Genomic DNA, 24,312 nt, shown 5'->3' with positions numbered 1-24,312 from the left:
GGGAACTTACTCCCAGGAGGGGAGTAAACTCTTGGAAAGGGCTGACAATAGCAGGACATGGGGAAATGGTTTTAAGTTAAAAGAGGGAAGATTTAGGTTGGATGTTAGGGGGAAGTTCTTCCCTAGGAGAGTGGTTAGGCCCTGGAACAGGCTGCCCAGGGAGGTTGTGGATGCCCCGTCCTTGGAGGTGTTCAAGACCAGGTTGGACGGGGCCCTGGGCAACCTGATCTAGTAAAGGTGTATGTTTGGTGGCCCTGCCAGGCAGGGGGGTTGGAACTCCATGATCCTCGAGGTCTCTTCCAACCCGGCTCATTCTGTGACTCTGGGGGCGCGCCGTGCGCGCTCTCGCGGTGAGGCGCGTTCCCGCTGTGGGGGGGGCGGTTTAACCCCTTCGTGCCCGGCGGCGGGTGGCGGCATTTCTATTCAGGCGGCGCTGAGGGAGCCCGGCGCCCGGTGCATTGTGGGACTAAGGGCCGGGAGTCCCGTTTGCGGGAGGAGGAGGAGGAGGGTGAGGAGGAGGAGGAGAACCGGTAAGAGGGAGACCTGGGGAGGGAGGGAGGGAGGGAAGGAGGGAAGGAGTGAAGGAAGGGGGGGAGATTTAAAGGGGAATTCGCCTCCGCCGCGCTCGGTGCCGTACGGCCGGGTCCTGAGGTGCGCAGCGCCGGGCCCTGCGCTCTCCCTCCCTCCCTCAGCCCTGAGGGGACAGAGCGGTTCGGTGGATGATCCGAGCTGATCCGGCAGCGGATGGGTTAAATCGTTTCACCCGACGACATTTTTATTTCCCCTCCCTCCCCTCCCCGCTTTGCTTGGCCGCGTTGTGCGCGCTCCCGAGGGGCTGAACGGAGGGGAGAAGCGTTTCGTTCTGCTCCTCCTCCGTCACAAAGAAGGCCCCGCTCTCCTCGTCCTGCCGGCCGTGGGGTTGAGGGATCCCTCAGCCATGTCCCGCCGTAGGGCTCGGCCGAGCGGTGACCCCGCCGATGGGACCCGGCCGGCCCCGGCCTCTCTCGGTGCCTGGCGCCCGTTTAGCGGTAGGTACGAGGCGCTCCGTGTGGCTCCGCTCTGCTCTATAGGGAAGCGAGGGGTTAATGAAGGTAGAATGATGATAATGAATGTGTAGAGCCGTGCTGGAGGGGCTGCACCATGAGATCGGTCCTGCATGGAGCCGTGGCATCGCTCCGTGTGGCTTTCCACAGGTCTTCAATAAAAACTTACCGTGGAATCTTTCAATAAACTCAGCTCTTTCGCTCTTTGCTTTCAGATAGGAGCTTTGCTTGTGGTTTCACAATCTGTACAGGACTGCCAGAAGTTCCTGGTGGGCTGTGAGAGTTTAGGCCGCACCTCAGGGCTGTGCTCAGGTTTGGGCTCCTCGCTATGTGAAAGGCAATGGAGTGTGTCCGGAGAAAGGCAATGAAGCTGTATCACAAGTCTAATGGGGAGTGGCTGAGGGAACTGGGGTTGTTCAGTCTGGAGAAGATCTTATTGGTCTCTACAACTGCCTAAAAGGGGGTTGTGATGAGCTGGGGGCACCCAGGTAATAGCAATAGGATGAGGGGGAACGGCCTCAAGTTGTACCAGAGGAGGTTCCAGTTGAATAATAGGAATAAATTCTCAGGAAGAGCAGTGAGGTGTTGGCACAGGCTGCCCAGGGTGCTGGTAGAGTCACCACCCTGGAGGCGTTCAAAGAAAGCAGTGACACAGAGATGTCATTAGTGGACGTAGTTGGGGTGGGCAAATGGTTGAACTAGATGATCTTAGTGGGCTTTCAAACCTTACGTGGCTGCTTCCCTGTGAAAATGGGCAGGGGTCGCTGAGCACAGAAATGTTGGGGTGAGGATTCCTGTGGGGGTAATGCAGACGTTGCTGCTGCTTGTGCACTGCTGGAATTCATTGGAACGGAGTGTTTAAAAACAACAAAAAAAAAACCCCACACAACTCAAAACCCTACTTGAAAAGCCCTTGTCTCTGCTTTCTGTTGTTTTTCAGCTTGTATATCTTCTTTTTTTTCTTTCTTTTTTTTTAATTGCAAGTGCTCAGTGCCTCATGCTGCTGCCTTCCAATTATGAGCTGAACTCATTGCTCTTCCAAGACACGTCTGGGTAACTGAGTTTGGATCCCAGCCGAGCCCGGGCTGTGGGATTTGTTGTAACGAAGCAACGCGCCTCTCAGAGGAGGGAAAACCCTGCACAGGGCTCCATACCTCAAACATACAAAACATATTCAGCAAACTAGTAGACTTCAAGGTATATCTAAGTGATTCCCTGGGCAACCTGATGTAGTAAATGTGTATGTTTGGTGGCCCTGCTAGGCAGGGGGGTTGGAACTACGTGATCCTTGAGGTCCCTTCCAACCCAGCTCATTCTGTGATATAATCAGTAATAAGTGGTGGATAGGGTGAGCTGGTTGCACAGCTGGCACCTTCCCTCCCTTCCCTCCCTTCCCTCCCTTCCCTTCCCACTGATAGCGCTGTCAGTTTCTCCCTTTCAGCTTAAGCTCATCAGCACAATCATCTCTCTGTGATACCGTCTCTCTTCCTCTTGCTGTTGTGAGGCAGGATCGTTGCTTTCTAGGAAACCACAGCGCACAGGTTGCTTGTTGAGATTCTTGAAAGCTTTTTCTGCAGGGCAGACGGATGGTGTTGTATCCCATCCTTTCCTGTTTAGAAGTCAGCCTTTTTGTTAGGCCTCTATTAGTTTTGGACTGTGCTTGTAAGTGAGTCAGAGTGGAAAAACGTTCTAAAATTAGCCGTGCATTGTTAAGAATTTTATTAAATGAGTTGCATCAGTGTCTTTTTTACATTACCATCCAAATGGCCAATTCTCTGTGTGCTCTCTGTATCCTTGGATAAGTAAGAAAGGGCTGGTGGGGCCGGGAAGATTTCAGTGTTCTTATGTCTGTAAGGCTGATTATATACAGCCTTTGTTCCTCCACTACCTGTACCAACATAACACCAGAGCTGTTTTCCCCCATGGAGAACAAGTGTATTTTGGAGCTTCAGCTTCTTACATCTGAAGCTGAGCTTTGAAAAGACTTACACGATTAATACATAAATGGCTGAAAGTGTGGCCCTACACTGTGTTAAGTACAAATAGATGTCTCTGCTGGGTGTGTTGCAGTATGAGGGCTGTGTTTCCTTTTGGAAATCCACTCCATTGCTCTGAGAACTGTCATTTCTTGCACTTTTCTCTTTATAACTATATGGAAAACCCGTTGTACTGCAGGCCCCGGGACTTTCTAATGTTCCCAATTTTTTTTCCAATTAGACTGATCAGCAGGGAGACCAATACCATTGTTCTGGGGAGGGAAAGGCCAGCGCTCTGTGGGAGAGAACCATGTCTGTTCGAGAGACGTTTAACCCAGAGAGCTACGAACTGGACAAGAGCTTCCGCTTGACCCGCTTCACGGAGCTGAAGGGCACAGGCTGTAAAGTGCCTCAGGATGTCTTACAGAAGCTGCTCGAATCTCTACAAGAAAACCATTTTCAGGAAGATGAACAGTTCCTTGGGGCAGTTATGCCCAGGCTGGGTAAGTAGTTGCTCCTCTAGTTGTGTGTGATCTGTTTTGTCTGCGTGGTGGCTATTTGTTTAATGTTTGAGAATTGTACATTGTGTAATGCGCGTGCATCGCCCAGACATCTGAAGAGTTAATCTGGTTGGCATCGAGGATATGAGAACAATATTGTTTAACATCCTGCAGTGCATTCAACTATGAACAAAAAATGGTCAGGAATGGCCAGAGCGACAGGGACACGCTTAGGAATTGGTCTCCTCCCTCTTCCCAGTAGATGCTTTCCAAGCTGAAATTGTATCAGTTGTCATCCAGAGCATTAAAGTAGTGCAATGAATAGACCTTAGCTGACTTAAAGGTGAAGTTCCCTTCTCCTTTCCCTTCCCCTTATTCCTGGGGCAGAGAACATGAGGGACTGGGAGCAGACTGGTTCACAGCTGTGATTCTTTTCAGTCCTCTCATTATACCCCACTCTTAACTTTTGCTCACCTGGGAAGGGCTCTTCCCAACATGTGTGTTCTTGCCACCTTCACTTTCTCTTTGGTATTTGCACAATGATGCAAGCAATAAGGGAAAACAATATACACAAGCTACCTACGTGGGGAACAGGGCAAACGTAGGTATTTTGACACCAGCTACTGTACCTAATATTGATGTAGAGACATGAATGTAACGTGTTTAATGGCGTTTTCTATTCTGTTTGCTTATTTAGAATCATAGAATCACCAAGGTTGGAAAAGACCTCAAAGATCATCCAGTCCAACCGTTCACCTATTACCAATAGCTCCCACTAAACCATGTCCCTCATGTTTACTGTGCCCTGTGTGGTCATCTCCACTTTGCAATGCAGGGTTGATTTTTTCATCAGCTTAGGAATATTGGTTTTGTATTTATTCTGAAGTTGATTAATTATCGATTTAGTTTCCAACAGCATTATTTGAAATTATTTTAATATGGCTAATTATCCATTAGCAGAGTAACAGGTTGCAAGCTGTTATTCCAGTATTGAATTCAACAAGAGATCAGTAAGGAGCCCGTGTTCTTACTTAGACAATAGCAATCTTTGTATGAAATACATAAGCAGTAATTGTGTGTCAGACCGGGATGGCACTACAATTTAATATAGCCTAACGAGGGACACTTCTTGTTTGTTTTATTCCTAATCTGCTATTTATGTATGTTTTCTCTAAATTAAATGTTATTTGCAGCAACATTTCATTTTGGCAAGTTTCTAATTTCAGTAATAGTTTGGTTTCATTTTGTGGCTTTTTTTCCTTATAAGCTTAAAGACTCTTACATAATGGAATTACTGATAGGGTGGAAAGTGGAGAAATCACATCTCTTAAATATGTGCTTCCAGTGACAGAATCTCTTTAATAAGTTTGCCTTTAGATAAGTTAGGTGTTAATTACCTCTCATGCTTAAAAGGGATAGACAGGTAACCTTACAGCCTTTGTGGTATGCACAGTTCTTTTAAGATGCAGTCAGAAGGGAAATTACCCCTTCCAGGCTCAGCATCCCTCACTTTCACAAGTGGTGCTACCCACAGAATCACACACAGAATCACAGAATGACCCGGGTTGGAAGGGACCTCAAGGATCATGTAGTTCCAACCCCCCTGCCTGGCAGGGCCACCAAACATACACATTTACTAGATCAGGTTGCCCAGAGCCTTGACCATCCTGGTCTTGAATACCTCCAAGGATGGGGCATCCACAACCTGTTCCAGGGCCTAACCACTCTCCTAGTGAAGAACTTCCCCCTAACATCCAACCTAAATCTTCCCTCTTTTAACTTAAAACCATTTCCCCGTGTCCTGCTATTGTCAGCCCTTTCCAAGAGTTTACTCCCCTCCTGGGAGTAAGTTCCCTTCAGGTATTGAAAGGCTGCAATGAGGTCACCCCGCAACCTTCTCTTCTCCAGGCTGAACAAACCCAACTCCCTCAGCCTGTCCTCATAGGAGGACATACCCAGAAGAGCCTTACCTGTGTCTGTGGTTATATCCATGAGTAAGAAACTGCAGGTTGGTAGGAATTCCCTGAGCTGTTACAGACCTTCAGGTCGCTTTCAGTCATCTCTTTGAATAGTTACTTATTTACAATCAGCCCTTCTTGTTGTGTTTGTTTGTTTGGGTTTTCTTGCATGGAACTTAAACGTAGCCTCAGTAAGCCCATGGTGCCTGAGTGTCAGAAACAACAAAGGGTCAATCATGCAATGTTATGACATGAATAGGTGAGCTGAGACCTCTGTGTGTGAGCCCGTCCTCTTTAACTGCTCCTATGTGCTTCTCTGGAGGGGCTGAGCATTTTGCATAGCAGCTTGCTGGCTTAAGCAGAGGATGAACAGCCCCCTATGACTGCTTATGAGTACCCCTTCTCTTCTGAGGCAAGACCTTGTGCCTCCGTAGCTCTCTGCCTTTATAGCCTCTGCCTCAGGCCTTCTGCTCCGTGTCCTCAGCAGGAGCTCAGATGACAGCGGCTGAGTGTTCGTGGGCAGGACTCTGCCAAATGCTGGCTTGTAGTTCTTGGTAGGAGCGTGTTTTGTTTGTACCTGGGGGAAAATTGCTGTGTGACATCTGCTCCCTGAAGAGTGCTTGTTTTGAGGAGCCCTGCCCTGTTGGGTATACAAAGTGGTGCCAAGCAGTTTGTTGTCAGCCTAGGAAGGAGGCAGGCTACCTGCTGCTGCCTCAAGGCTGGAGATAATCAACAGGGGTCATGGGCAGCTAGTGTGCTTTGCTTTGTGACCAGCCGCTTCTGTACACACTCCTGCATCACAGTAAATGCCTGGAGGTTTTCATATTGCTTATTCTGTTTGAAGTATCTGCAGTTAGAGAAGGCTGCATTTGTGGTATTGCTGTTTTCCTCCAGTGTTTCCCAGTCTAGCAGATGAGTTTGCTGCCTCCCAGAAGTAAGGAGGGGGAACGCTATTGCAGGATCTCCAAGTAGACAAATCCTCTTTGACCAAGGACCTCAGCTGTGATTTGCGGCGCTGTTTGTTTCACCTGAAGTGAGGAAGTGCTCCTTAAGTGAGACTGTGCCCTTTTAAAACCATCACCGTGTTTTTGTTGAGTTAGGAGTGACAGGAAACCCTGTTTACTTTTGTCAACACTGATTTACAGAGTTCCTCTTGGCTTTTAACATGAATACATACATACAAGCACAGGCGTTCTTAAAAGGAGTGTACTTCATTGTAATGCAACAAACTGAAAAATGTTGTAGTTTTGTTGTTGCTTATAGTTATTTGCACCTCTGCTTTGGTCTGTTCTCGTTCTTTGCCTGTTCTTCCTCACTTGTGTGATTTGCTTTCCCAAGGAAGGGATTTGTTGCCTCTCCCCAGGCAGAACTGAGAGCTGTATTTCCCGGCAGTGTTCTGTAAGGTCTCTTGTAAGGACCAACAGACAACTGAGGATAAAGTCACTCACCTCAGTGCTGAATTTCTCTCTTTGCAGGAATTGGGATGGACACTTGTGTTATTCCATTAAGACATGGAGGTTTGTCGTTGGTTCAGACAACAGATTATATTTATCCTATTGTGGATGATCCTTATATGATGGTAAGTTGGCTAAATTGAATTGTTAGTTAAATATATTGTTGATTCAGTTTGATCTCACTTATCTGATGGCATTTTTGACCTTTTTTTTCCTAGATGTGCAGCAGTATCTGTTTGATAACTGCATACAGGGTCTTTCCCAAATGCAAGTGAAAAGGGAAGGGCGATGTTTGATCCTGCAGTCGTTTCCATGTCAGCCACGAGTGCTGCAGTGCTTTTGCTGTAGATGAAAGCTGAATTTAAATCTCCCTCCATCTCTTCTGTAAGATTTGGCTCTAAAAAGCCCTAAAGGGGAGCTACAGAGCAGCAGACAAGAAGCTCCGCTTAGGAGAACCGCGCAGTAGTTTGCCTTTTTTGAGCTTCTGAATTAACTGGCAACATGTTATAACTGGAAAAGCCTCAATGACAGGAGTTGGTAATAGCACCTGGCAACTTCAGAGTGCTTTGTGAACTCTGGTTTTCCCACTGTACTCTCTCCATTTGCAGATGAATGTGTTTGAATTACTTGCCAGAAGTCACATGCTGTTTGACTTTGGTTCCTTCCATGTCTGTGTTTCATTTAATTCATTGCAGTTTGTTCCTTTGTGGTGGTGTGGGTAGTGATCAGCACTGACTTGAACAGAAGATAGTGAGAAAACAAGTGTATGTTTAAAAGGGCTCTAGAAAAGCTGCAAGGAGCTCTCCAAGTGTCTACTAAGAGAGTAGTCTCATCTCCATTAAGAGATGTGTTTTCTGTAATTTGAGTTTGATTCTTTGCACTAGACGATGTTTCTATTGCTATTTATATGTTTGCATGTTCTCTTGTTGTTTCGTTGGTTGTTCTTTAGACCTGTTCAGTAGGTTTGAATCATGCTGAGAAGCTTTTCTCACCTCGTAACGAAGATTTATAAGGGATGGTATAAGAAGGTTGCAGTGAAGGACATGGATTGTTTCCTTCAGGGATACAAAGGGGTTGAGGTGATGTAGTAGAGACATGGGTCTATATACAGACGAGGTTTAGGCCAGTGTGATCGGAGTGGAATGTAAATTTGGTCTTAATCCAGCTTCTGTGATTGCACGTGAGTCAGTCTGCACTGTGATCCCCAGGCACCATCAGCTATAACTTCAATATTTCCTAACTCTTCAGTGTTAATTTCATTATGATGGCTTTTTTTCTTTTCTAGACCAATATGATTTGAAGGAGAGGCGAATACAGCTTTCCATAGAGCCCTTAGCAAATTGTATGAGCTGAGGAATAGTGAGAATCAAGAGTTATGATTCATGTTCAGGCTGCATAAAGCCGTGTGCTCTGGACACATCTGTGCTTTTCAGGACGGGCTCCTCCTATCCATCCAGCTGCTGCTTTCCCTCCCAGATCCCTTCCTTTCTCCTCCTAGATCCCTCCCAACCCCTTTTCTTTGGCTCTGTTCTTGAGGACACCTGATGTGTGTTGTCTGAAGTATCACTACAGTGTATGCCTGTAAAATTTGTATCTCCCATGGGGCTTTTCAGTTTACGTGATTTGAGGCTGGAAGAGTTGACAGCCATGGAAACCAGGCATAGTGGTAGAAAGATTCCAGTAGTAGAGCTGGTACTGGCCCCCTTTGTGGTACATGGAGAGGCATTTTGGTTTACAGGAACAGAGAACTGGCTGGTTCTCTCTTACAGGGAACTTCTGGTGCTCTTTTAAGAACCTTCATTGAACACTGTGGACAGGGGGCTGATATTCCATCTTTTGGCTTTCAAGTTTTCACTATTACCAGTGGATTCTTATGTTTCAATGAGTCATGAGCCTAGGTGAGGTTTGGGACACAGCTAGGCTGACCCATCTGTGAATCCCATTCCATCTATTGGGGTTCATAAGCCACATTTAGTTCCCTTTGGTGCTTCAGACTTGTGACTTGCACTCTCCAAGTGTGTTGCCTTAATGGCATTGCCAACTGGCAAAAGCAACATTGTGCTGACCTTGGACTACTGGAATAGAGAGCTGTTGTCAGTGTGGTTTTAGAAACTTATCTGTCATTCCTTAACAAGGTGTAAACCAGCAGTTGGTTTGATAAGTACTGAAAATAGTGAAGGATGGTTTCATAGTCCCCTTCCAGAAAAGGAAAATGACGGACTCTGATATTGGTAAACATCCAGCAGCATAATAGCAAATATCCATCAAACTATGTGGTCCACTGCTCATTCTTATTCTCTTAATGGTATGAGATATAAATTAAAACATATTCTGAGTATACAAGGGAGTCCCTTGATGCCATTGGAAGCTCTTGAATTTATAGAAAACCGGATTATGTTTAATTGTGATTTGGAGGTGTTATTTCATGTCATCAGAAACCTGCTAACACCAATTACTGCAGAGAACTCTGGATGTGTGATTAGGTTTGAATGTCTTGGAGATGGTAGAAATGCATCTAAATGTCTTTCTTCTTTTTCTCCCTCTGCTCCATAAATATGTCTTCAACTAAAGTGTATTTCTGTAGTCCAAACAGTGTTGAATAAGCACATTGCTTTTATCATGATGACATTGCCTCTGAACTTTATGAAAAACACAGGTTTAAGATCGTAGAACCAGATGCCAATTACAGTTTTGCAGCTGGGAAGCTAAAGCTTTTAAAACAAAATGCTTGGAGCTTTCCAGATGAACAAAACAGAATTTGGGTTTTAAAATCATTTCCCATCCCTGAAGACATATCCTGTGTTGGAAAGTTATGTCTTCATCGGGACACTTGATGTCTCATTTTTACTGGGTTTATATTCAACAGAACCTGACTCGCTGAGAAACTCAGATCCATTAATTTAGCAAAATAAGAGTAGTTAAGCTCATGTCACCCAAGTGAACCCTTCTCAGTCCTGTCAGTGTTTATTAGAGCAATGTTTGACAGAAGGCAAGCTCTCTTGAATAAAGTTTTGTTAGTGATGTGTGCTCATAGGGAAGTTAATACAAGCATATTTGCTGTAGCGAAATTCAGCATTATCCTGTTGCTTGAAGAAAGAACAGAGGAGGGGCATGTCTCACACCATCCAAGTGATGGAGGACAGACAGTTGTATCACCTCAACAGCTGTGCATGCTCCTAAGTGGTGTCAGGGCCACGTATGGGAGACCTGAACCACGTGTGCCTTCCGTAGGCAGCTCATTAGTGACATCCTAACAGGAAAAGCACCTGAGTGGCCCTGTGTGCTACAAGCAGTCTGTGTCCTCTGGAAAGAAGAGTACTGTCCTGAAAACTGGAGAGTAAGTGTGGCCTCAGAGGTGGTGCAGGGGAACAGCTTTCTCATCCAGCTCCCTGTCTCCTGTGCACTCCAATTCAGAAGCAACTAGTTCTCACTTCTCACATAAGCTTCCTTGCAGCTGTAAATTAATGCAGTGTAACAACTGGGATGAGTTCTTTCCTGTCAAAGGAGCTGCCATCTGCATTTCTAGATGGATGCTTTGCATGTGATGGATCATGCCATGCCTATGGGTGGTTTTCAGGAGCTGAGCAACCTGTGGAACAGGCAGCTGTTTGAATCAAAACTCATGCAAAAAAAGCATTTTTGTGTGTGTGTGGCAGGTGTTTGTCTGAACTTATGCAGATTTCTTTCTTTCTTCTTTCTTTTTCAGGGACGGATAGCATGTGCCAATGTCTTAAGTGACCTTTATGCCATGGGGGTCACAGAATGTGACAACATGTTGATGCTCCTCGGAGTCAGCAATAAAATGACAGACAGGGTAAGATTTGGGGTACCTGCTTCTGAAGTAAGGTCCCAAACAACTATACGTACTCTATACGTACTTAGAACATATGCAGCTTTAGTGTATTTTCTCCTCAAATTTTGAATCTTTTTAAAGAAGAGATGGCTCAGTCAGTTCCTCAGTTCATAGTGCAAGTCTTGCCTCATAAACTCTGTGAGATTATTCACTAAATCTTCAGTCTTCTGTGGCATCATAATTTGCTTCTGTTTTGTGATCCCCACAAAAACGGAGTTTCTGCTCCTGTTTACTCTGCTTTGAAGCAGGATTTGATTAGCAATTGATGTATTAATTTGGATAGATACTTTTGGTTTCCTCATGTCAGCTTTGTTGCATCTCTTTGAAGCAGAGGAAACTGAACTAGGTTCTTTTTTCTTAATTATTTTTTTTTTTCTTTTTGATGGAAGTTACCAGCACGTATGATTGTTTTCTCTAGCAAAAAAAAGGTTTGTTCATTCTTAAAAGAAACTTAGTTGAAATGGTACAGGTTTAGTGGAGGCCGAACTCAGCTTGATTTAACTTTGCCTTATTGCACTGTGCTTCTGGCTGTACTTGATTACAATAGCAGAATAGTTGTTCTGAGTTTGCAGAACTCTCTGAATTTTCTACTTTTATATGTGACCTTTCGGAGAATGTTTCTTCAGCATTTTACAAGGAACTGTAAAGCCATAGCTTTATGGGATAACGTGGTTTCTGCAGGCTGACTGTCATTAGCTTTTTGCCATTAGGGAATTTGACTTGAGTGATTAAAGCCATAACCCTGTCTTGAAATGACTAGCACTGCTGTGGATGGAACTCTGACTTCTGTTTTGATCTCTAGGAAAGAGACAAAGTGATACCTCTAATAATCCAGGGTTTCAAAGATGCAGCAGAAGAGGCAGGAACATCAGTTACTGGTGGTCAAACAGTGTTAAATCCCTGGATTGTTTTAGGAGGAGTGGCCACAACAGTCTGTCAGCCTAATGAATTTATAATGTAAGTTAAATCACTCAACCATCAAAGGCATTGGTCTGACGGGATACAGTAAAAGTCCTTTAAATACCATGTTGTGATCTGTCTTCTGATGAGTAAAGCAGTGCCTTCTCCTGTTTGCATTTGTCCTTAGCACAGAGCAGTTGCCACATCTCTTCTGTCCATTCTTTGCTTTTTAAAACAGCATGTGCTTTTACTTTTCTCCTGATATCTTTTGCTCTTCTCCTTTAGACAGGACAGTTAAGCTTCTAACCTTTACACGTTTTCAAGATAGTTGTGGGATGTAAATTTCTGTCAGAGTTTAAAATGCAATACCTCCCAATTAACCTACTAATTGCTGTAGAGAAATGGAGCATTGCTGTGTTTACATCATTCTGGCTGATTAACTGGAGCTGATCTTGAATGTTCCACTGTGGCATGCAACACTGTATGAAGGAATTTGTGATCCTAGTGATGCTTATTTTATATCCTGAGTAAGCAAAATAGTTTGGGTGGTTTTGTTTCTCTCCACTATTCTATTCTATATCTTCAGTAGTTTGAAAGAAAGGGTGCAATTTTATGTTTGTCTGATTGCAAGTGTTGTTCTATTCCAAGAAAGGATTCGTACTTTTAAGTAAGTTTACAGCGTTTTTGCTCAGTGATACCCCTTGGCAATGAATCTCAAAGGGTAATTCAGCTATTAGTCTTTTTTTATCTGCACAATAAGATACACGGGTCTGTGAAAATCTAATTATCAGCACTTATTCCTAATAACATGTGACTCTCGCTCTGTAATTAATATATGAATTCTTTGCTTTCAGGCCAGACAATGCAGTGCCAGGAGATGTGCTTGTATTAACTAAACCCTTGGGAACACAAGTGGCTGTAGCCGTCCACCAGTGGCTGGATATTGTGAGTACACTGCCAAAACCAAAATTAAGGGAAAGAGGCAGGAGGAAAAGGTGACCTTCCCCATTCCCTTAAAATCTCAGAAGGAAAAGCTGCAGCGTATACTCTTCACACTGAAAAGTATATTGAGTGCTCAGCCAGGAATGATATAGAAATTAATTCCTCTTCTTCCTCCTTGTTATGTCAGCCTTATCTTCTTACATGCAAAACTCTTTTGGAACCGAGACAGCTTAGCGTTTTGTGTTTAGTGAGCCTATCTTAATTGGGTCTAATTCTTAGCTAGTTCTCTGGCATTGCTGTAACAGAGTCAGTGACTAACAGTACAACAGATTAGCACCCTGGGTAAAATTATGCCCTATTCCACATGCCAAAGTAGTTGGCAAAAGCTGATTGATGTCAGTTAGGCCAAGACTGCTGTCTGGGTTCATAGACTTTCTGCTTCTGTACGTGGAAATATCTCCACCTTTCACATGTATTATCCTGTGCATTCAGTAGGAGTAATACTAGCTGCGTTATGTATGCAGACATATTTCCATCTGTTACTTCAGGCAAAAATGTAACTATTGAACTGAAATGTGACTGCAAAATTGGCATCAGCTTATGTTGTCTGGCTCCCAGTGTATGTCTTCCGTATTATAGCTGCTCAGTTTATGTTTTTAAAAGATGCATCTTTTCTGCTTTTGGGACTGCTGAGCCAATAGACAGGCAGAGGAGTGAGCTGAAATCAGTTTAGCCTGAATTTTAATTCCAAAGCCTACGTTAACAAAAGTGGGAGAGAACCGGCTTCACCCATTGCTGGAATCTGAAGTGTGAGCAACCAGATAAATAATGTTTCCCCTAAAATACACAGGGTGCGGCCCTGACTTCTTGGCCTCTGCAAAATCTTACATTTTCCAGTCAGACACAAGCATCAAGGCCTCAGATAATCTTGATAGGAAAATCAAGTGAAGCAAGACACATGTTTTATAGCCTGTTTTCTGGTCATAATCTCACTTCTTTACATATCTATTATTTTACTGACAAACAGACTTGCAAATTAACAATACTCTGAATTTCCACATATTTCAAGTACTTGTAATTTCCTTGACTGTCAACCAGAAGCACTTTCTGGTCTGAAAAATGGGGACAGAAGGAAATCAATTCTCTTATTACAGTAAACAGCATATATCTTTGCTTGTAGTGAAAAATTTCTGAGTATCATTGCTGCCCTTTCTTTGGCTTTGTCTTGTGAAAGAGTAAAGAAAATAAAACTAGACTTACCCATCTCAAACTCACCTGTAAATCAAGCTTCAGTATGGAATTTGACTTCGTATTGAAAAGTATGTTAGAGAGGGTACATAGCACTGCAAGCTTATGCCCAGGCCAAGAAGGGAAAATAACGTTTGGAGATAGAATCACAGAATTGTAGGGGTTGGAAGGGACCTCTAGAGATCATCGATTCCAACCCCCCTGCCAAAGCAGGCTCCCTACACCATGTCACACAGGTAGGTGTCCAGGCGGGTCTTGAATATCTCCAGAGAAGGAGACTCCACAACCCCCCTGTGCAGCCTGTTCCAGATACGTGATTGCAGAACAAATTTGGAGGGGAAAGAATGAAAAACACAGAGTGAGTGAGTTCCTGATGACTAGTTAAAGGATGATTTATGGCAACAACCGTGCAATAGCTGCTTTAATGGAAGCATGATCCAAACAGGGGCAAATTCTTTTCCTCTGTATTTGGTTACTGGCAGCATTGCTGCAGTCAAGCCCCGGATACGTTGCTGGCAGCAGCTGTGGTGGGATGCAAAGGAAAGAAGCTGTGAAGAGGCTGCAGGGAGCTGGGCTCCATAGGGGGGACCACAGTCGGGGATGTGCTGGAGGTGATGGAGCTTTGTGAATTTGGCTCCTAAGTTGCTCAGGTGCAGTCACTACCTGCTTTCACCACATCTGTGATTGCCATTCTTACCTGACCTGTTCCCATTCCATGATCAGCCTCAAAAACATACTTTAAAAACTAATAAAGAATGGCTGTTTGGGTTTTTCAGTCTAACAGAAGTAAGAATAATCTTAATTCTGTCCTGTGTGTAATAGTAATGCATTTCTTACTTACTTGGTCAAACCAAGTTCAACCTAATTTCAGATATCCTGATCTTACTTCTGTTCTTCCTTGGTCTTTAAAAAAACCACCATGATTTGTTTTGGTTGACCAGCCTCTTTCCCTTCTTTCCATTTCTGGATTCCTTCTTACATCATTGGAAGTCAGTTCTCATTTGTTAAGGATAAGATCCTCTTTGACAAGCCTCTTTTGATGCCAGTGCAGCGTCATACAACAATTCTCAGCATTTTTTCCACCTTTGGTTAAGTAAGACATTTTTTATGCATTTATGCTTTGCAATAGCAGTGTAGGCTTTGTGGCTGTAGGAAAAAAAAATCTTTATTTCGGTTCCCTTTAATTTTATTTTGGTTGCAAAAAGAAGGAAATCAAACCAGTGTGAGGTGTTGATCTAAACAGTGAAATGATTGCTTTGTTTCCTTCTGGATCTGGAATTACTTCAGCTTTGAACAAAACGGTTGTTCTTTATAAGGTACCGTTTCCTAAATTATCAGAAGAGCCTTTTGGGATGAGAAAGTGTTGCTTAGTATGTGATGAAAGCACGAATCCATGTGAGATTTGAGAAGAGGCGGAAGGATGTGTTGATAGTAAACTGCAAATAAATGCTATGAAACTAACTTAATCCTAATTCACTGGAGTGATTGCATCCTGCCCCAGTGTACGTCCTTGAGAAATAGACTTCAGGGTATCGGTGTCCTTTCCTTATCAAAGGGTCCAGATGTGAAATGAAGAACTTTTAAGAGAGATGCAGAATTTCAACACCCAGCAAAAAGAGTTTCTTTTTGGTTGCAGAGTTCAAGCCAGAGAGCTGTGCTGAAGGAGTTGTTTGCATAGGGTGGGTTATTCCACTCCAATCTGCAAGTGAGAGCAATCTTTGAGGTGCTTTGGTGCTTCATAGAACTTGAGATGAACTTCACATGGGTACAAGCAGGGTAAAGCACATAAGGGGGCTTCAGCATCACTGAGTAAAACACTGTATTATTCTTATACACTGTATTATTAAGCTGAGGTTTAAAAAAAAAAAAAAAAACAAGTGCATTTTGGATTAGAATTTTCAATGATAAGAATGTGTTTTAAAATACATAGACAAAAAAACCTAAGAAAATTGTCTCACTGTTTCATCCATTAGCCAGAAAAGTGGAACAAAATCAAACTAGTGGTAACACAGGAAGATGTAGAACTAGCGTACCAGGAAGCAATGATGAATATGGCAAGGCTGAATCGAACAGGTAAGAAGAAACGCGTCTGGTGGGAGGGGGAGGATTGTGGAGGGGTTTTTTTGTTCCTTTTTCTTTTTCCAATTCCATACTTAATTTCATTTTACAGCCATGGGGGAAATGTGACACAACTGTGTTCTCCCTTCCTTCTGCCACGTCTTTCTGCTGTTCAGTGTTTGTGAAGCAAGGAAATTAAAATCAAACGCCCTCTTTTAATTATGCAGCAAAATCACAAATGCTGCTGGAGATGATTCTGACTCATATGAGTGTTGTGGGTAACATCGGAGCGAATTAGAAATTATGTTGGATTTGTTCATTTTTGGGTTTTGTGCCCAGAGAACTCAGGAGGACCTGGTTGGTTTAAAATAAATGGAAATGGAATTAAAAAAAAAAGGAAAAGCTCTTAATTATTGTATGCTTCAATTTAATGTTTTAGATGAGGAACTCTGCCATATTATGTGTTTCCCAAAGTGTAGAATATGTAGCACCATTTTTTTTTTCCCTTTTAATTTTGATAGGAGTCATATTTTACCATAGAGATTCTAAGGCAAGATTTCCCTTTGTTCAAAGTATCTTCAGATGAACCAAGAACAAAATTAGATGTTTCCTTCTCAGTTGAACGAATGGGGATAGTTAAATCTATCTTCTATTTATTCAGATTTCATTTGGTATTTATTACATCACCCCACTGGTCTTTCATTCTTTCACAAAATCTTCCAGGAATAATAAATAACCAGCATTGTCTTATGGAAGATCATTCAGTCCTGCTCGTGTATTGGGACAGGCAAAATGTTCCTGGTTTTGTTTTTCTCCCCTCCCCTCTATCAGGCCCTTTTAACAGTGCTTAAATATTGAGAACTGGAGCTGCTGTCCTGCCTGCTGAGGTGCCTTGCTGGTACCCAGGGCTGTGTAGGTGGGGAGGCTGGGGCTTCGTGCTGCCTGTCCATCCACCAGCTCCCCTTCCTTCCCTTGTAACCTTCTGGAGTTGTTAAGCTCTTCAGCTAAGAGTCCAGAACTTTAAGTTCTGGTGTGATTTATTTCTTTTTCCTTGGTCTGTCAGGGAATGCAGATGTGGGAAACTGATGCGAGATGAACCTTGTCCGTGCCTTTAGGGCAAAGCTGAGCTTGGAACTTCTCACCCTCAGTTTGGAAAAGCTTAAAACTGGAGCAAAGCCCTTTACCATGGACTGCTAATATAAACTCATCGAGCATGTCTAATAGGGCGCGCTCATAAATATAACTGCCTTATTGAATTTTCAGCATCATTTAATATCTTAAATGCAGACTGAATTTTCTTAAGGGCTGCGTGTTGTTTTGCTGAAATTCCAGTTCCTTTCACAAACAGTTTTGGGGTCTTTTTATTTTGAGACCCATATAGTTTATTTCAACAGCAAGCAGAACTGATTCACATTGAAGGTATACATTGAAACTGCATAACATTGTTGAAACGTTGCTTTCCTTGATACTTTTTTGCTGATTTGTTTGTTTTTTTTCTCCCTCTTTTGCAGCTGCTGGACTTATGCACACTTTCAATGCACACGCAGCTACGGACATCACAGGATTTGGAATCCTGGGACATGCACAAAACCTTGCCAAGCAGCAACGAAATGAGGTGTCCTTTGTTATTCATAACCTTCCTGTTCTGGCTAAGATGGCTGCTGTCAGTAAGGCTTGTGGCAATATGTTTGGCCTTATGCATGGGACTTGTCCAGAGACTTCAGGTAGGTGACAGTTATATCACCCTCTTCCTTTTAAATCCATGTTAGAATATGAGAACATTTCAAATGTTTAAATGCTGTATTTTGTGTTTGAGTTTTAGTCAAGTTAAAGAGTATTGGTCGTGGAACTGTTCATAATCAAGTTCTTCAGCCAGACTTCCAAACTGTCGTCCTGTTCTTATGAAACACTGTTACAGAAACCATTGCTGTGTTTGGCATCTGGAACTCTTTACAGCTGAAAGTCAATGATGGTTCTGAATTCTTTTGATACCTATTTTTCTCGTAATTATTAACTCCAGAACAGTGAATGCTTGAGCATCTCAGCACAGCTGGCATGGTGTTCTGAAAAAGCCAAGCTACGTGCAGTAGGTTTCCTCATGAAACGAGTTATATTTTTGTTTCTCATTATGAATGTGTGAAGTTGAGTGCTGAGTGGGCCAGTCTCAGAGGCTGAGGGAGGCCTCCTCAGTCCATGATCATCAAGAATACAGATGTTTTGCCCTTAAGCTTAAAAAACCTGATGTTAGGGACTGTGAGCAGAAGCAAGAAAAGAATTTAGTCTCTGACCCATTCAGTTCTTGAGTTTTCTGTTTAATAAAGCTGACATTCGGCAGTGGCAGTGAATACAGACAAAATGAAAATCAGGCTATGAACATCGAGTTCATTTGGAGTCTTCAGGTTATTAAAAACTCCTGATGCTGTGTTTGAATGCTGTCTTCTTAGTAAGTGTAGGCCACTTTGCCTAGTGGAATAATCACTTTCTTCTGCTGGACATCTCTGTATTTTGTTTTCCCCTCAAATCTTCTGTTCCATTTGTTATTCTTCTTCAGTTTTATTTGTTCACTTTGGGAAATGAAGAAGATACAGTAACAAATGTCTTTTCTCTTATCTCCTTTCCCCACCCTCTTCCTGCTCTCCAAAAGTATTGTCCAAGTTCTGTGCAGTACACAACAGAGGGGGCCCCTTGAAGCAAAACAGTCTGAAGATCTGGAAAGAGGCATCACAGCGAGAGCCATAAACTTTTCCCCCAGTGAATACATGACTTACTGTGATCTGCTGCATTGTTCCTTAGCCATCTGTGTTTATAACAGATGCTCTGTCCTACAGAGGGTGTGTGGCTCGGATGATGTGTAATAGGAGATGGGATGTGAACCCTTTGAAGAGTTCTAATCCAGCTTCAGTCAGCTGAGGCCAGAAATATCTGATGGCTGCTTGGCAAGCTGTAAATACAGGTGGTACCACCACACAGGTTCTTACTACCTGCAAACCCATGTAACTGGTGTGCAAGTGATGCTGCCTCTTGTCCTGGATACAGGGCATTTGTTACCAGTTACAAAGAGGTTAAAAAGTAGCTTAGGCACAGAAGTGGAAAGTCAAGATGCTCTTTTGGCTAAATGGCAGTTGGCATGGAATAGTTCAGCTGCAAACTGAGTGCCTGAATCTTAAGAGTGGTGACTTGTTTGCACTGTGGGGACAAGGCTGTCATTTCACTAGACTATAAAACCAATGCAGATGTATGCACTGCTGCAAGAGCGCTCAGAAGAGGAAAACAGCCAACTTCCAAATCCTTCTTGGGAGTGAGAGCACGAGGTGCCTTTGAAACTCTGAATTGGCTTAACCTTTCAACAGAGATAGATGGTGATGAATAAAACAGTGAGACACATCTGGTTATTTGTGAGCATTGGGTACCTCGAAAGAACATGTCTATTGATTTCATCACAGCACTGCGTTTCTACATTAAAAATTACTGTGGGGATTTCTTACAGGGTGGTCAGCCAAATAAGAGCTGGACTCGATAGCTGTGTCCTGAAGGCAATGCAGCATATGTTGGCTTTGTGCTTAACTCCAGATGGTCCAACACGGTTGCATACTTTCTGTCCTAGGCTTAATGTTCATGGAGGCAAGTGTGTGCCCGCTTGTACCTGTACGCCCAGTTGGGAGGATGCCTTTTAGGGGGGCTGTTCATACCAAAGTATATAATGTACATTTTTGCTCTGTTGTCTTAAACTTCCAGAAATGCTGTAGCTTTTTCATTTGTGAACAGCTGTTTTTCAGCAGAGTGAGCAGGCAGTGAGAAATGTGCTGGAAAACAATTTGAATGGATTTTAAGACTGTTGTTTTGGTGGTTTTTTCCCAGTGCACATTTGCTGGGCACCTGTTGACAAAAGTCAGTGATGGAAAGATCTCGTGTCATGAGTTCTATCCTCCAGGCTTAGGGTTTGCTTTCTGAAAATGCCAGTTTTACATGAGTTTTTTGTGCTCTCTTTTAGGTAACTCTTGGTTAATGGTTAAAGTTGCAGTCAGGTGATTATTTTAAAGAGCCTAATTCTGTTTATCAGACTGACTGCTCGCAGAAAGAAGTTAGAAAAATATTCTGCATGGGATACTTTTGGCATGTGTGTATTTTTGCCAGTCCTGTTTTGTTGTTGGAGCCGGTATCAGGTGTCAGACAGCTTTTTTAGTGTAGCAGAGGTATCTCAACAATGCAGTCTTTCCATGCATCTTGTGAACATAAATGGATAGAAAAGAAAGGGCTGTGTCACGATGAGAGAGCTGTTAACAGAAGCAAGGAAACTTTGATTTTGATTTATGAGCTGTTTATAAATCATCTCTTAATTGCAAGGCTTTGTCTAGTCTGTCCTTTTTCTTCCTCTGGGCCGTTCTCTGCTTGCAGTGCAACAGTTTAAAAATAACAATATTCAAAACTTAGCAAAAAATCAAGCAAAAAAAAAACCCTTACACTTGTAGAAAGGTAATGTAGAACAAATAAGTATCTCCATCCTTTCCATCTCCCAAAAAGAAGCTTGCAACAAACTCTCAAACCACTGCAGCCATTTGTTCGTTCAGTCTGCGTTTGCTTTGTCTTCAGGAGCAGTGAATGCAGAGCTCTGAAAGCTGGTACAACCTGAAATGCTGCATGCTTCAGTGTACAGCGGCACCTCTGCTTCATTGTCCACAGCTGTGTTGCAGAAGCTTAAACTCCTGGTGGCTCTCATGTTGCACAGGTGAAGGCTTCTTGTAGTTTTGTATGGGACAAAAAGCACTTAAAGCAGCTGGAAGCACCAGTCATGTAGTGGAAGCTCTTAGAACTTAACCAAAGGGTTATAGGGACAGGTCAGCCTGCCAGAGAAGTAATTACAGTTGCTACAGGCAAGAGTCCTACTGCTAATAGGCCCATTCTTAAGGGTTATAGATCAGAGTGTGAGGGGTAGCCAGCGGATTGGAGGTATCTGTTACAGCTGGCAACTGGAATTAAGTATATTTTCCTGGTCTTACCATAGAATGTTAACAGGGTGGTTGTACAAGCGATTCAAAATTGCAGAAAAGCCTGCATGGGAAAGAGGTAACAAAGATTATCCTCATGCTCTTTCTTGGTACTATCTCACTATACTTCCACCACTCCATTGTGACTGCTTAGCACACCGTGCTTGTAAACCCTTATAAACTTATAAATCTCTTCCCTGATTTGCCTGCAGCAAAAGTTGGCAGAAGTCGCTCTTCAGTTTGATTTAGAGCCTATCATTGGGATGACACATAATTTCTTTGCAATTGATTTCTCTGTTACCTATGGAGTGATGCTATGCTGTTTCTGCTCTTTGCTGTTACTGGATATTAGGTTCAGAAATCTCTGTGAGTGAGGTAGGTATTTTTCTCGATGGCACCCTCATTTGTTTCCTACAGAACCAAAAGAATAAACTTTCACACATCCGTGTATCCTTATAAATTCTCTTGTTCAGTAATTGCTGCTTCCCCATAGCTTGGAAAGGCAAATGTAAAGGTGCCCAGGGTGCTGAGCTGCTGTCCAAGAGCCACTGAGGAACAAGACTGCAGGGGAGGAGGTGGTGGCACCGAGCCCAGACTGGCTGACTCAGCGTGTGGCACTTTGTGCCCAGGATTGGCTCAGAGCTTGCTGGCATGATTTGTGCTGCTGATCCGCTGCCCTTCATCAGGACAAGGCTGTCAAATAGCTCACAGGCACTCTGGTGATATCACTGTTTTTAAGAGTAAGCAAGTTGTAGCATGTGCCCAAATTCCTGACTGGGTGAATCCAAGCTGTTGACTGTATTCTCCAAGCATCAGATGTTCCTTACAAGAGGCTGCTGTCTCTTGGAATGCAGCACTGTACATGTGCTGCATCTTGGAGGTTTAACTAGGCACCAGTAGCTGAATTTGAAGCTCTGTGTTGCAATTCTTCACAAATTTGCAATGCAGCATAAATGGCAAGAAAGGTAAGCAATACAGAAAATATATAACGTTTTTAGTAGAGGATGACACCAAAATATTTAATGACTTGATCAGAACCTGCCGCAAATCTGTGCTAGAGCCGACAACAAAACTCTAGTACATGCAGCAGGACAAGGGGAAATGGTTTTAAGCTGAAGGAGGGAAAATTTAGGTTGGATATCAGGGGGGTGTTCTTTGCTATGAGAGTGGTGAGGTGTTGGAACAGGCTGCCCAGAGAGGTTGTGGGTGCCCTGTCTGTGGAGGTGTTGAAGGCCAGGTTGGATGGGGCCCTGGGCAGCCTGGTCTGGTACTAAATGTGGACGTTGGTGGCTGTGACCTTGGTGAAGTGTTGTCCCTTCCAACCCAAGTCATTCTGTGATACTTAACTTGCAAAATCATCAGTGCTTTGGGAATTTCAGAATGCAGAGGTTCTTTGCTTTACTAACTGAATAGCAGCTTTTCTAACCAGTTGTGCTGCTTCTGAGAAGCATTTGTAAATCGATATTTTTCTGTTGTCTCTGTAAGAAAAGATTTTATGGGAAAGGCTAAAAAAGGTTGGAGGGGAACTCTCTAAAAAGGGGTCAAAGGGACTGACTGTCAGAGGGCTCTGGATCAAGCCTGGGTTTGATTTTCTGCCTTTTACACTCTGTTGTAACAGTCTCTATTTTGATGAACGATGTCATCAAAGGCAATAGGAATGCTTGCAGAATCAGCTGCTGCCAGTGTGTGGTTACAGGTATCTGAATATGACCTTTATCCAAAACACTTCTGCGTGTGCTTCCTATAGAGGCACTTCACAGTCCTCTGTTGGAAGTTTACAGTGCTGGTGTTGATGTCATTTGTTGGCATCAGCGTGGTGTCTTTTTGCCAGCATCCTTTGTGTGTACTTGGGTTTACATACGCGCCAAACACAGAACTCAGGAGCAAACTTGTTTCTGTAAAACAAAAGCTCACATTCATCCACCATGGCCTTTCTTGGAGTCCTGCAGTTGGACAGAAGTCACCGAGTGCTTGTCTGAGTAGGAGTTTGGCAGACGAAGGTTGAAATTCCTTGCAACCAGACATTAAAGGCGCTGCTTTTTTTTCTTTGCAGGAGGTCTGCTCATCTGTTTACCACGAGAACAGGCAGCACGTTTCTGTGCCGAGATCAAGTCTCCAAAGTACGGCGAAGGTCACCAAGCGTGGATTATTGGCATTGTAGAGAAGGGCAACCGCACGGCCAGAATCATAGACAAACCGCGAATCATTGAAGTTGCACCACAGGTGGCCACTCAGAACGTGAACCCGACGCCTGGTGCCACCTCTTAATAGAGATGAAATAGCTGTTTGTTTTTAAATAGATCTATTCCTTTATCATGCTACAACTTAAAGAACTGTAAAAAAAGAAAAAAGAAAAAGAAAATTTGTTGTGTCTGCACATCTGGTGGCCTTAGGTCAGTTTATGAGTGGATACAATTAATGAAATAAAATCCATTGCCTTTTTTTCCTGTTACATTAACTGAAGATGCACCTAATCTTGAGGCAGCTTCTGAGTTGAGAATTATATTGTTATCCAATACTGTTGATTCATTTTGAATCTTTAGACACTTATCTCTTGCCGCATAGGCTCTTTTTAAAGGTGCTTTCACGTAGCACAGACATTACCAGTAGTAGTGTCAAATAGCATTTTGTGTCCTTTCATTATGTGTATATTTATCATAAGTCTAATTTGGATGCCTTGAGTGATATTCCAGAAAGGCAATAAATTTGATAAGCGACACAGTGGGGGTATACCCAGTAGTGAGAGGGTTGCATGACTACATTCAATCTTTGATTTTTGTTTTTATTTTATAAGGTTTAGTCTTACCAAGAGCATCAATGACCCTGGACATTGCTTGGTGTAGTGCACTCTGTTGAAACGATCAAGTGCTGACTTTGCATGGAAATAGCTTCAGAGTCGAAGGAGTCATTTTTTAATCTCATTATTTGTAGACCTGACAACATTTACTGTATTATCAATGATTTTCTTTATTGATGGTAAGGAAAAAAAAAATCTTTTTTTTTTTTTTGCAATGTGATTGGATGTGCTATAGTGCAACAAAGGTTTTGCAGACCAAAAGGAGGTTACTGTATAATATTCATTTACAATTCACTATATAAATAACTTCACAAATAATTTTTAAATATAATCAAGCTAAAATAAACCTCTGTTCTGTGGATGGTAGTGTTTAATACATTTTATATTTTGTATAGTGATTACAAGCCTTTTTTGTTCCTTTAAAATCAGCAGCTGTTTTAGTATAATTCTTAGTATTATTTTGTTCTTTGCTCAAATACATTTTTGTGCACGCTTCTGTGATCTGTGTTTAAAATCTACATTGCCAACATTGCAGCTTGAACTTTAGCTTGTTATTCAAAATAAATATTTAATTTTTTTTTATTGCTCTTGTATAAAA

At 42.9% G+C, this 24,312-nt stretch overlaps 1 protein-coding gene across 5 annotated transcripts; it reads left to right on the top strand.

The window, feature by feature from the left end:
• Positions 1 to 460: 460 nt before the first annotated feature.
• On the top strand, positions 461 to 24,312 carry SEPHS1 (selenophosphate synthetase 1). Of its 5 annotated transcripts, none has more exons than XM_015872021.3 (9): positions 461 to 530; positions 3,261 to 3,522; positions 6,953 to 7,056; positions 10,638 to 10,745; positions 11,587 to 11,741; positions 12,539 to 12,629; positions 15,848 to 15,947; positions 17,444 to 17,656; positions 22,971 to 24,312. In XM_015872021.3, exons 2-9 carry the CDS (start codon positions 3,330 to 3,332, stop codon positions 23,183 to 23,185), a joined length of 1,179 nt encoding a protein of 392 aa, XP_015727507.1. In that variant the 5' UTR covers positions 461 to 530; positions 3,261 to 3,329; the 3' UTR covers positions 23,186 to 24,312. The 5 variants fall into 5 exon arrangements, with proteins under 5 accessions (XP_015727507.1, XP_085368466.1, XP_015727436.1 ...); XM_015871950.3 differs by having other exon boundaries at positions 489 to 1,028; XM_085512335.1 differs by lacking the exon at positions 461 to 530 and adding an exon at positions 2,028 to 2,240.

This window comes from Coturnix japonica, chromosome 1 (assembly GCF_054131305.1).
Source record: "Coturnix japonica strain WE chromosome 1, WE-NBRP24, whole genome shotgun sequence".
Classification (NCBI taxonomy): Eukaryota; Metazoa; Chordata; class Aves; order Galliformes; family Phasianidae; genus Coturnix; species Coturnix japonica.
This window is presented reverse-complemented; position numbering and strand designations above follow the sequence as displayed.